Source organism: Pleurodeles waltl, chromosome 1_2 (genome assembly GCF_031143425.1).
Source record: "Pleurodeles waltl isolate 20211129_DDA chromosome 1_2, aPleWal1.hap1.20221129, whole genome shotgun sequence".
NCBI classification, from domain to species: domain Eukaryota; kingdom Metazoa; phylum Chordata; class Amphibia; order Caudata; family Salamandridae; genus Pleurodeles; species Pleurodeles waltl.
This window is the reverse complement of record NC_090437.1, coordinates 490724004-490737983: the sequence shown is the minus strand read 5'-3', so window position 1 is coordinate 490737983 and position 13980 is coordinate 490724004. Positions and strand designations below refer to the sequence as shown.

At 46.9% G+C, this 13980-nt stretch overlaps 1 protein-coding gene across 3 annotated transcripts in view; it reads left to right on the top strand.

The window, feature by feature from the left end:
* GSTCD (glutathione S-transferase C-terminal domain containing) overlaps nt 1–13980 on the top strand; it is a 676673-nt gene that overhangs the window by 164966 nt on the left and 497727 nt on the right. For all 3 annotated transcript variants that reach the window (XM_069241297.1, XM_069241307.1, XM_069241317.1), the window contains one exon: nt 1865–2119. In XM_069241297.1, the coding sequence (XP_069097398.1) occupies nt 1865–2119 (255 nt within the window). The remainder of the gene's footprint in view (nt 1–1864; nt 2120–13980) is intronic.

Genomic DNA, 13980 nt, shown 5'->3' with positions numbered 1-13980 from the left:
CCCATTTCATATCTCTATGATTCAACATCTTAGGTGTTTTTGTAATATACTCAAATGTGGATGTTACTTGTTAAACATATTCATATGTTATTTTATTCAAAGCTAACTGCGGCATCTCATAGAAGGATGCGCCCATGATTGCAGGATGATCTGCGGCTAACAAAACCGTACCCCGCTTAAGAAAGCAAGCCCAGAGATTCCCTGTACTTTTAAAGATTAATGTACAGTTGTGATCTTTGTTCTTGGTTTAAGTTACTTGTTTCCGACCAATAGTTTGGCTCATGGTGCAAGCGCTGGGTCTTTGAGTTTGTTCCTTAGTCGCCAGATAATAGTTCCATATTTTGTCACTGGTACTGTTTCAGCCTTCATGGATTTTTTGAGGTTATGATGGATGTTTGTCATGACTGACTGAGAAGTAGGGTGCTGTTTCATTTTGTTGCCAGGATAACGTTGTCTCAGGTGGTCACCTCTCACATTCATTAGGTAAATATTTGTTTTCCAAGATAGTTGTTGAAAGTGTTATCTGAAGGTGAAGGTAATCTGTAGGGTTTACTGCTCCTTCTTTGTTTAAAAACAAATTGTAGTTTGTCTCTATTATAGTCATTACAATTTTAATCTAGGTAGTTACTGTCAGGATGTCTTTTCGCTGTGACCTTGCAGCAAGAAGAGAACGGCTAGTCTTGCAATTGGTTGCGCACCGTAGCCTCGTACAATTTCTGGTTTTAATGTAGTTCATAAATTAAGGATATATGATCCTCAATATGGCCACAGGATGCCAATCCATATTTAGGTGTCTCCTCCTGGATAGTGCATGGGTTGTCTGTTGCAAGATTTCTGTTAGCTGATATTGGGCTTAGAGCCCGCCCATTGCTTACCATTGAGTGGCTTCATTGTAACTTTCATGCGCTTGTTTCCTATTCGTTAGCTTTAGCGTGTGTGGGCATTCCGTCCTCTTCTTTTGTTGGTCCCTTCCCTGGATCATGGACGCATTACTTGTACCCTTCCAGTGCTCCCTTTTCAAGCACTACTTTCTTTTCAAGCACTACTTTTTTCTTTTTGTTTAAGTACTGTACAGGAGTGTGTGCGTTTTCCAGTTGTCTTCCATGTGTACTTCCCCCCCTCCACTGCGCTTGTTCTTTTGCTGCCCATGCCCCTTAATGCCCTAATGTACTTATCTCCTGTGTTTTTTTTCCCAGTGTTTTTCTTCTCCCACTCCCTCTCTCATGTGTTTGCTCCCCTCTACATTCCTCTCTGTGTTCCTTGCCCAATCCGCGCCCTCCGTGTTCCTGCCCTTCTCCATTACCCCTTATGTTGCTTCCCCCCACCCGTGCCCCGTGTGGCTTTGTCCTCCACCATCCAGTAGCTTTCCCAGCCTTTTTTGATTGTGCTCACCACTTTGTGTTGCTTCCATCCATCTACGCAACTTTTTTCTTCTTTTTGTTTTCCAATCCAATTCAGATAGGCAAACAAAAAAATCTCTCTCTGCATTTTGTAGGTTTGCACATATTTGGAGCATGTGCCTACAAAATAAAGCAGCAGGCCGCTTCACAAGTGTTTTTTTAAGCCATGCTGTAATGAATGACTAGAACCATAGGCAAAGCCAGTAGGCTCCAAAGCCAAAGGCGAGACCTATTGACTTTGCTGATGCTTATTGTATTTGTACACTGAAACATATCTGATACATAACTCATTTATCTAAGTTCAGTACATCTAGAGCATTACAGTCAGTAACCTGAAGAAGCACAACTTTTCTGGTAATTAACTAGCCCATTGTAGAATGAGAGTACTGAAAAAGCTGAGTGATGGTGGAGACTAGTAGCAATAAAAACTGTGGTACTTAAGTATGATTTTCTTGTTTTTTTAGGTTTCTGTCAACACAAGAGAAAAAGAAAAGCTACTTGAATTACCATTATTATTATGCTGGTACCGGAGGGTTCAGGAGGTGCCGGGAGTCCTGAGAGCTGCAGCGCAGTGTGGCATGAAGTTTATTACCTTTCCTGAGTTGCTGTCTCCGGAGAGAGAGCTGCTACAACCCTCCATGGCAGAGTCTGAGATGTCCAAGGAAGTAGTTGACCGCAATTTCATTGGCGGTCCAAGGCCAACCATGACAAAGCTGAAGGTATTGTTGAGTTTAATTTTTTATGTGTCTTTCATTTGACTTGCACTTGTGATTAGGCTTACCTAAAGCAATTGGACTTACTTTTTAAGAATATGTCTGTCATTCTGTAATTTATTATTTGCCTCAGATTTTGATTTTTAAGTGTAGTGTGGATAATAGTAGATTAAAGTGTAAATGTGAAAAAACTACATGCACTAATGAAATATTTGGAACAATACAAACTAAAAAAGAGAGGATACAGGGCATTGTAAATTATACAAGGCATTGAGCATCCGCAATAAGATCTTATTTTCTGATTAACCAGCACTGATGTAATATCAGCCGTTGGGTTTCCGACAGTGGAAACATATTTAATTAACATGATGCTATTTGTAAATTATGGATTCAGATGATATCAACACGTTTTCTGAACAGAAAAGTTATGGTAAATTATTGCACTCTTAATGATGAACAGCTGCAATAAGGTTTATGTACCATCAACAAGTATCTATGGCACTGAATGTTTGCTCAGTGGCTCATCTTTAAGTAGCTTAAGAGATCTTGACAAGGCTAAGCACTTTTCTGTAGAGTGAAAGATCAGTGGACGTATAAACTGAGACAGCTTTCTGCCCTAGACTCAAATCAAAAATCCAAAATAATTAGGTTGCATGAGTTTATTTCGAACATATGTTTTAACATTCCGATCAGTTCTCAGTCCTTCTAACAGTTGGAGAAGGCACCATTCCTCTTCTAACATACTTAGAGGTAAAATAGAACATATACCTAAATAAAATAAAACACTATATATGGCATTTCAATACGTGCGTTTATATATCTTCTGTTTGGGGATGGGCATTAAGTACAAAGCAGTACATAGGCAGAGTTTAATATGCCATGTACTACCACTGTTGATTGTAGCAATGGGCAGTGTAAGGAAATGCCTCCTTGGCATGGTTACCCCCTGACTTTTTGCCTTTGCTGATGCCAAGTTATCATTTGAAAGTGTGCTGAGGCCTGCTAACCAGGCCCCAGCACCAGTGTTCTTTTCCTAAACTGTACCTTTGTCTCCACAATTGGCACACCCTGGCATCCAGGTAAGTCCCTTATAACTGGTACCCATGGTACCAAGGGCCCTGATGCCAGGGAAGGTCTCTAACGGCTGCAGCATGTCTTATGCCACCCTGGGGACCCCTCACTCAGCACATGCACACTGCTTGCCAGCTTGTGTGTGCTGGTGAGGAGAAAATGACTAAGTCGACATGGCACTCCCCTAAGAGTGCCATGCCAACCTCACACTGCCTATGGCATAGGTAAGTCACCCCTCTAGCAGGCCTTACAGCCCTAATGCAGGGTGCACTATACCACAGGTGAGGGCATAGGTGCATGAGCACTATGCCCCTACAGTGTCTAAGCAAAACCTTAGACATTGTAAGTGCAGGGTAGCCATAAGAGTATATGGTCTGGGAGTCTGTCATACACGAACTCCACAGCACCATAATGGCTACACTGAAAACGTGGAAGTTTGGTATCAAACTTCTCAGCACAATAAATGCACACTGATGCCAGTGTACATTTTATTGTGAAATACACCCAGAGGGCATCTTAGAGATGCCCCCTGAAAACATACCCGACTTCCAGTGTGGGCTGACTAGTTTTGCCAGCCTGCCACACACCAGACATGTTGCTGGCCACATGGGGAGAGTGCCTTTGTCACTCTGTGGCCAGTAACAAAGCCTGTACTGGGGGGAGGTGCTTCACACCTCCCCCTGCAGGAACTGTAACACCTGGCGGTGAGCCTCAAAGGCTCACCCCCTTTGTTACAGCGCCACAGGGCATCCCAGCTAGTGGAGATGTCCGCCCCCTCCGGCCACTACCCCACTTTTGGCGGCAAGGCCGGAGGAGATAATGAGAAAAACAAGGAGGAGTCACTGGCCAGTCAGGACAACCCCTAAGGTGTCCTGAGCTGACTCTGACTTTTAGAAATCCTCCATCTTCCAGATGGAGGATTCCCCCAATAGGATTAAAGATGTGCCCCCCTCCCCTCAGGGAGGAGGCACAAAAAGGGTGTAGCCACCCTCAGGGCTAGTAGCCATCGGCTACTATCCCCCCAGACCTAAACACACCCCTAAATTGAGTATTTAGGGGCCCCAGAACCTAGGAAGATAGATTCCTGCAACCTATAGACGAAGAAGGACTGCTGACCTAAAGCCCTGCAGAGAAGACGGAGACACCAACTGCTTTGGCCCAGCCCTACCGGCCTGTCTCCCCACTTCAAGAGAAACTGCAACAGCGACGCGTCCCCCAGGGTCCAGCGACCTCTGAAGCCTCAGAGGACTACCCTGCATCTAAAAGGGCCAAGAACTCCCGAGGACAGTGGCCCTGTTCCAAAGAAACTGCAACTTTGCAACAAAGAAGCAACTTTTAAAGACCACACGTTTCCTGCCGGAAGCGTGAGACTTTCCACTCTGCTCCCGACGCCCCCGGCTCGACCTGCGGAGAACTAACTCTACAGGGAGGACTCCCCGGTGACTGTGAGCCCGTGAGTAGCCAGTGTTGACCCCCCTGGGCCCCCACAGCGATGCCTGCAGAGGGAATCCAGAGGCTCCCCCTGACCGCAACTGCTTGATTCAAGGAACCCGACGCCTAGTAAAGACACTGCATCCGCAGCCCCCAGGACATGAAGGGAGCAAACTCCAGTGCAGGAGCAACCCCTAGGAGGCCCTCTCCCTAGCCCAGGTGGTGGCTACCCCGAGGAGCCCCCCCCCCCTTGCCTGCCTGCATTGCTGAAGAGACCCCTGGGTCTCCCATTGAAACCTATTGCAAACCCGACGCCTGTTCGCACACTGCGCCCGGCCGCCCCGTGCCGCTGAGGGTGTATTTTTTGTGCCTGCTTGTGTCCCCCCGGTGCCCCACAAAACCCCCCTGGTCTGCCCTCCGAAGCCGCGGGTACTTGCCTGCTGGCAGACTGGAACCAGGGCACCCCTATTTCCATTGAAGCCTATGTGTTTTGGGCACCACTTTGACCTCTGCACCTGACCGGCCCTGAGCTGCTGGTGTGGTAACTTTGGGGTTGCCTTGAACCCCCAACGGTGGGCTACCTTTGACCCAACTTTGAACCCTGTAAGTGCTTTACTTACCTGTGAACCCAACAAATACTTACCTCCCCCAGGAACTGTTGATTTTTGCAGTGTCTAATTTTAAAATAGCTTATTGCCATTTTTGCCAAAACTGTACATTCTATTGTGATGATTCAAAGTTCCTAAGATACCTGAGTGAAATACCTTTCATTTAAAGTATAGTTTGTAAATCTTGAACCCATGGTTCTTAAAATAAACTAAGAAAATATATTTTTCTATATAAAAACCTATTGGCCTGGAATTTTCTTTGAGTGTTTGTTCCTCATTTATTGCCTGTGTGTGTACAACAAATGCTTAACACTACCCTCTGATAAGCCTACTGCTCGACCACACTACCACAAAATAGAGCATTAGAATTATCTCTTTTTGCCACTATCTTGCCTCTAAGGGGAACCCTTGGACTCTGTGCATGCTATTTCTCACTTTGAAATAGTACATACAGAGCCAGCTTCCTACATTGGTGGATCAGCGGTGGGGTACAAGACTTTGCATTTGCTGGACTACTCAGCCTATACCTGATCACACAACTAAATTCCAAAAATTGTCATTAGAAACTGATTTTTGAAAATTGAGCTATTTTTCTACATTTTTAAAAGTCCTGCTAGGGCCTTGTGTTAGTCCCTGTTAGCATTTCTTTTAGAGTTTAAAAGTTTTGTAAAAGTTCGAATTCAGTTCTAGAGATAGTTTTAGATTCTAAAAAGTATTCCAACTTTTAGAAACAAAATGTCTGCTGTAGAAGAGATGGTGGTGGAACTCAACCTCACCCTTTGCCTGCATCTTAGGATGTCAGAGTTGAGGTATGTCTGCAAAATCAAAAAGATAAAAACTAGTTCAAACCCTACCAAAGTACAGCTCCAGGAGCTCTTGGCAGAGTTTGCTAGAGACAACCCCTCTGAAGATATCCTTACAGAGGGGGAAGCTAGTGAAGTGGAGGATGATTTCCCCCCGCCACTCCTAGTTACGGAGACCAGGGTTTCTCCAACCCTGACTCCACAAGTGATAGTCAGAGATGCTGCTTCTCCCACAGGGGAGTCCAGCAACTCTGGAAGCATTGAGGGCAGCCTCAATGAAGATGACCTCCTGTTAGCCAGGATGGCCAAAAGATTGGCTTTGGAGAGACAGCTCCTAGCCATAGAAAGGGAAAGACAAGAGATGTGCTTAGCTCCCATCAATGGTGGCAGCAATTTAAATAGGGTCAGAGATACTCCTGGCATGCTAAAAAATCCCCAAAGGGATTGTAACTAAATATGAAGATGGTGATGACATCACCAAATGGTTCACAGCTTTTGGGAGGGCTTGTGCAACCAGAAAAGTAAACAGATCTCACTGGGGTGCTCTCCTTTGGGAAATGTTCACTGGAAAGTGTAGGGATAGACTCCTCACACTCTCTGGAAAAGATGCAGAATCCTATGACCTCATGAAGGCTACCCTGATTGAGGGCTTTGGATTCTCAACTGAGGAGTACAGGATTAGGTTCAGGGGGGCTCAAAAATCCTCGAGCCAGACCTGGGTTGATTTTGTTGACTTCTCAGTCAAAACACTAGATGGTTGGATTAATGGCAGTGGTGTAAATGATTATGATGGGCTGTACAATCAGTTTATGAAAGAACACATTTTAAGTAATTGTTTCAATGATAAACTGCATCCGCATCTGGTAGACCCCAAGAATTGGGAAAAAAAGGCAGACCATTGGGTCAAGACTAGGGTGACCAAGACTTCCACAGGGGGTGACCAAAAGAAAGGGTTCACAAAGACTCCCCAGGTGAAGAGTGTTGAGATATCCAAGGGTAAGAGTCTTCTACAGGGCCCCAAAAACCTGCACAGGAGGGAGGTTCCAAAGCCTCTTCACAATCCAATTTTGGGTACAAGGGTAAAAATAAAAACTTTGATCCCAAAAAGGCCTGGTGTCGTAGCTGTTATCAGCAGGGACACCAAACTGGAGACAAGGCCTTCCCAAGAAAGGTTCCACTTCAAACTCTACTCCAGTTAGCACTGGAATAGCCAGTCTCCAGGTGGGATCAACAGTGTGCCCAGAGCAAATCAGGGCTCACACTGAAGCTACATTAGTTTCTGAGGGTGGGGTGGACTTAGCCACACTGGCTGCCTGGCCCCCTAATATGCAAAAATACAGGCAGCAACTCTTAATTAATGGGACTAGTGTAGAAGGCCTGAGGGATACAGGTGCCAGTGTCACCATGGTGACAGAGAAACTGGTTTCCCCAGGACAATACCTGACTGGACAAACTTATCCAGTCACCAACGCTGACAATCAGACTAACGTACATCCCATGGCTATGGTAACTTTAGAATGGGGAGGGGTCAATGGCCTGAAACAGGTGGTAGTCTCCTCAAATATCCCTGTAGACTGTTTGCTTGGAAATGACCTGGAGTCCTCAGCATGGGCTGAGGTAGAACTCCAAACCCATGCTGCCATGCTGGGTATCCCTGAACTGGTGTGTGTCAAGACAAGGGCACAGTGCAAGGCTCAGGGTGAAAAAGTGGTGTTGGAGCCTGGAATAATGGCCCAACCCTCCAAGAGGAAAGAAAAGAAGACTGGGGAACCAGCTTCAACACAACAAAAGAAAGGGAACCTCTCTTCCCAGGGAGAAGTTCTGCCCTCTGAGGGAACTGAGCCCATGGAGTTGGAACCTTATCAGGTTGAACTCTTAGGCCCAGGGGGACCCACAAGGGAACAGTTGTGTAAGGGGCAAGAGACCTGTCCCTCTCTTGAAGGCCTTAGACAGCAAGCTGCTGAAGAGATCAAAGGAAAAATCACTGGAACACATAGTCTATTGGGAAGATGGACTCCTCTATACTGAGGCAAGAGATCCCAAACCTGGTGCCACTAGGAGAGTGGTAGTGCCTCAGGAGTTTAGGAAGTTCATTCTGACCTTAGCTCATGATATTCCACGTGCTGGGCATTTGGGACAAACCAAGACTGTGGAGAGGTTAGTCAACCATTTCTATTGGTCCAACATGTCCCAGAAAGTAAAGGAGGTTTGTGTCTCCTGTGCTACCTGTCAAGCCAGTGGTAAGACAGGTGGACACCCAAAGGCCCCCCTCATTCCACTTCCAGTGGTGGGGGTCCCCTTTGAAAGAGTGGGTGTGGACATAGTGGGTCCACTTGAACCTCCCACAGCCTCAGGGAACCAGTATATCCCAGTGGTAGTGGATCATACCACTAGGTACCCTGAAGCAATTCCCCTTAGGTCCACTACTGCCCCTGCAGTAGCTAAAGCACTCATATGTATCTTTACCAGAGTGGGATTTCCTAAGGAGGTGGTGTCTGACAGGGGTACCAACTTCATGTCAGCATACCTGAAACACATGTGGAATGAGTGTGGGGTGACTTACAGATTCACCAAACCATACCATCCACAAACCAATGGTCTTGTAGAAAGATTTAACAAGACATTGAAAGGCATGATCATGGGGCTCCCTGAAAAGCTCAAAAGGAGATGGGATGTCCTCTTGCCATGTCTGCTTTTCACCTACAGAGAGGTGCCTCAGAAGGGAGTAGGGTTTCCCCCTTTGAACTTCTGTTTGGCCATCCTGTCAGGGGACCACTAGCTCTTGTAAAAGAAGGCTGGGAGAGACCTCTTCATGAGCCTAAACAAGATATAGTGGACTATGTACTAGGCCTACGTTCCAGGATGGCAGAGTACATGGAAAAGGCAAGTAAAAACCTTGAGGCCAGCCTACAACTCCAGAAGATGTGGTATGACCAAAAGGCTGCTATGGTTGAATTTCAGCCAGGGCAGAAAGTCTGGGTTCTGGAGCCTGTGGCTCCCAGGGCACTTCAGGAAGAGGTGGAGTGGCCCTTACCCAGTGCTAGAAAGAAAGAGTCAGGTCACCTACCTGGTAGACCTAGGCACTAGCAGGACCCCCAAAAGGGTGATCCATGTGAACCGCCTCAAACTCTTTCATGACAGGGCAGATGTGAACCTGTTGATGGTTACAGATTAGAACCAGGAAGCTGAGAGTGAACCGCTCCCTGATCTCCTCTCCACTGACCCTAAAGATGGCTCAGTAGATGGAGTGATCTATTCAGACATCCTTTCTGGCCAACAGCAATCTGACTGTAGGAAAGTCTTACAACAGTTTGTTGAGCTCTTTTCCCTAACCCCTGGTCAGACACACCTGTGTACCCATGATGTGGACACAGGAGACAGCATGCCTGTCAAAAACAACATGTTCAGTCAGTCTGACCAAGTTAAGGAAAGCATCAAAATGGAAGTCCACGAGATGCTGGAATTGGGAGTCATTGAGCACTCTGACAGCCCCTGGGCTAGCCCAGTGGTTTTAGTCCCCAAACCTCACACCAAGGATGGTAAGAGAGAGATGAGGTTTTGTGTGGACTACAGAGGACTTAATTCTGTCACCAAGACAGATGCCCATCAAATTCCAAGGGCAGATTAGTTAATTGACAAACTAGGTGCTGCCCGATACTTAAGTACCTTTGACTTGACAGCAGGGTACTGGCAAATCAAAATGGCACCAGGAGCAAAAGAAAAGACAGCATTCTCTACACCTGATGGGCACTGTCAGTTTACTGTGATGCCCTTTGGCTTGAAGAATGCCCCTGTCACCTTCCAAAGGGTGGTGAATCAAGTCCTTGCTGGCTTGGAGTCCTTTAGTGCAGCTTATCTTTATGATATTGCTGTCTTTAGCTCCAGCTGGCAGGGTCACCTGGTCCACCTGAAGAAGGTTTTGCAGGCCCTGCAAGCAGCAGGCCTCTCTATCAAGGCATCCAAATGTCAGCTAGGGCAGGGAACTGTGGTTTACTTGGAACACCTTGTAGGTGGAGGCCAAGTTCAGCCACTCCAACCCAAGATCCAGACTATTCTGGACTGGATAGCTCCAAAAACCCAGACCCAAGTCAGGGCATTCCTTGGCTTGGCTGGCTAATACAGGAGGTTTGTGAAGGGACATGGATCAATAGTGACACCCCTCACAGAACTTACCTCCAAGAAAATGCCCAAGAAGGTAAACTGGACTATAGAATGCCAACAGGCCTTTGACACCCTGAAACAAGCTATGTGCACAGCACCAGTTCTAAAAGCTCCAGATTACTCCAAGCAGTTCATTGTGCAGACTGATGCCTCTGAACATGGGATGGGGGCAGATTTGTCCCAAACAAATGATGATGGCCTTGACCAGCCTGTTGCTTTCATTAGCAGGAGGTTACTCCTCAGGGAGCAGCGTTGGGGTGCCATTGAGAGGGAGGCCTTTGCTGTGGTTTGGTCCCTGAAGAAGCTGAGACCATACCTCTTTGGTACTGACTTTGTAGTTCAAACTGACCACAGACCTCTCAGATGGCTAATGCAAATGAAAGGTGAAAAGCCAAAAGTATTGAGGTGGTCCATCTCCCTACAGGGAATTAACTTTATAGTGGAACACAGACCTGGGACTGCCCATGCCAATGCAGATGGCCTTTCCAGGTTCTTCCACTTAGAAAATGAAGACTCTCTTGGGAAAGGTTAGTCTCATCCTCTTTTGTTTGGGGGGGGGGGTTTGTGTAAGGAAATGCCTCCTTGGCATGGTTACCCCCTGACTTTTTGCCTTTGATGATGCTAAGTTATGATTTGAAAGTGTGCTGAGGCCTGCTAACCAGGCCCCAGCACCAGTGTTCTTTCCCTAAACTGTACCTTTGTTTCCACAATTGGCACACCCTGGCATCCAGGTAAGTCCCTTATAACTGGAACCCATGGTACCAAGGGCCCTGATGCCAGGGAAGGTCTCTAAGGGCTGCAGCATGTCTTATGCCACCCTGGGGACCCCTCACTCAGCACATGCACACTGCTTGCCAGCTTGTGTGTGCTGGTGAGGAGAAAATTACTAAGTTGACATGGCACTCCCCTCAGAGTGCCATGCCAACCTCACACTGCCAATGGCATAGGTAAGTCACCACTCTAGCAGGCCTTACAGCCCTAAGGCAGGGTGCACTATACCACAGGTGAGGGCATAGGTGCATGAGCACTATGCCCCTACAGTGTCTAAGCAAAACCTTAGACATTGTAAGTGCAGGGTAGCCATAAGAGTATATGGTCTGGGAGTCTGTCATACATGAACTCCACAGCACCATAATGGCTACACTGAAAACGTGGAAGTTTGGTATCAAACTTCTCAGCACAATAAATGCACACTGATGCCAGTGTACATTTTATTGTGAAATACACCCAGAGGGCATCTTAGAGATGCCCCCTGAAAACATACCCGACTTCCAGTGTGGGCTGACTAGTTTTGCCAGCTTGCCACACACCAGACATGTTGCTGGCCACATGGGGAGAGTGCCTTTGTCACTCTGTGGCCAGTAACAAAGCCTGTACTGGATGGAGGTGCTTCACACCTCCCCCTGCAGGAACTGTAACACCTGGCGGTGAGCCTCAAAGGCTCACCCCCTTTGTTACAGCGCCACAGGGCATCCCAGCTAGTGGAGATATCTGCCCCCTCCGGCCACTGCCCCACTTTTGGCGGGAAGTCCGGAGGAGATAATGAGAAAAACAAGGAGGAGTCACTGGCCAGTCAGGACAACCCCTAAGGTGTCCTGAGCTGAGGTGACTCTGACTTTTAGAAATCCTCCATCTTGCAGATGGAGGATTCCCCCAATAGGATTAGGGATGTGCCCCCCTCCCCTCAGGGAGGAGGCACACGAGGGTGTAGCCACCCTCAGGGCTAGTAGCCATTGGCTACTATCCCCCCAGACCTAAACACACCCCTAAATTGAGTATTTAGGGCCCCCCAGAACCTAGGAAGATAGATTCCTGCAACCTGAAGACGAAGAAGGACTGCTGACCTGAAGCCCTGCAGAGAAGACGGAGACACCAACTGCTTTGGCCCCAGCCCTACCGGCCTGTCTCCCCACTTCGAGAAAAACTGCAACAGCGACGCGACCCCCAGGGTCCAGCGACCTCTGAAGCCTCAGAGGACTACCCTGCATCTAAAAGGACCAAGAACTCCCGAGGACAGCGGCCCTGTTCCAAAGAAACTGCAACTTTGCAACAAAGAAGCAACTTTTAAAGACCACACGTTTCCCGCCGGAAGCGTGAGACTTTCCACTCTGCACCCGACGCCCCTGGCTCGACCTGCGGAGAACTAACTCTACAGGGAGGACTCCCAGGCGACTGCAAGCCTGTGAGTAGCCAGAGTTGATCCCCCTGACCCCCCGCAGCGATGCCTGCAGAGGGAATCCAGAGGCTCCCCCTGACCGCGACTGCCTGCTTCAAGGAACCCGACGCCTGGTAAAGACATTGCACCCGCATCCCCCAGGACCTGAAGGGACCGAACTCCAGTGCAGGAGCGACCCCCAGGAGGCCCTCTTCCCCCCCCCCCCCCCAGTGCCCTACAAAACCCCCCTGGTCTGCACTCTGAAGTCACGGGTACTTACCTGCTGGCAGACTGGAACTGGGGCACCCCTATTTCCATTGAAGCCTATGTGTTTTGGGCACCACTTTGACCTCTGCACCTGACTGGCCCTGAGCTGCTGGTTTGGTAACTTTTGGGTTGCCTTGAACCCCCAACGGTGGGCTACCTTGGACCCAACTTTGAACCCTGTAAGTGCTTTACTTACCTGTGAACCTAACAAATACTTACCTCCCCCAGGAACTGTTGATTTTTTGCAGTGTCCAATTTTAAAATAGCTTATTGCCTTTTGTGCTATTGTGATTATTCAAAGTTCCTAAGATACCTGAGTGAAATACCTTTCATTTAGACTATTTAAACTATTGTTTGTAAATCTTGAACCTGTGGTTCTTAAAATAAACTAAGAAAATATATTTTTCTATATAAAAACCTATTGGCCTGGAATTGTCTTTGAGTGTGTGTTCCTCATTTATTGCCTGTGTGTGTACAACAAATGCTTAACACTACCCTCTGATAAGCCTACTGGTCGACCACACTACCACAAAATAGAGCATTAGAATTAACTCTTTTTGCCACTATCTTACCTCTAAGGGGAACCCTTGGACTCTGTGCATGCTATTTCTCACTTTGAAATAGTACATACAGAGCCAACTTCCTACAGGCAGTGACCCACAAGGGGCAAAGCCTCAAATTGTTCTTGCTGCCCCTTCCCTCCTTCAACAGTAGTAACAAACAGCAGATTACTCTCTGTGCATCTGCTTATATGTTTTATGCAATGCCATTATTTTCACTTCTATTTATTTTAAGAAACAGTAGTTAACCAAATCCAGAATTAGTCCAATAAAGTAAAATTACATTGAAGAGGCTGGATGTCGGTAGAGTTGTTTTTACGTGTGAAGTAATTGTAGCATGCAGTCTGAGAAGCATTATTAAAAAATCACTAATCCCCTAGAAGACAAAACATAAAGATTCTGTCCAATCCAGTAAGTCCTCAGGTCCAAAATAGTGCACGTCACCAAAGATCATGATCAGGACCACAGAAGTGCAAGAAGTGGGATTGTGGATGCTTTGATAACCGATCCTTTGTTCATCAAATGTATCAAAAGAATGAAGTGTGACAAATCCTAGCTTTTGGTGAACCTGGGCAGTCGTCCTCTCCCTTGGGCCTGTCTGAGGCCAGATACTAGGACTTATTGGAGTCAGTCAGTCAAACAATCTTTATTCAACCAATGCTTGATCACAAAAGAATCATAAAAAAACAAGAAATAAAAAAAGCATACAAAACAAAATACATCTTTAAAAAGATAAAAGCTCCTTACACAACAACAGATGTCCTCAGCTTTTTGGCACGTTGATTATAGACAGCAGTAAAAAAGCAATTCC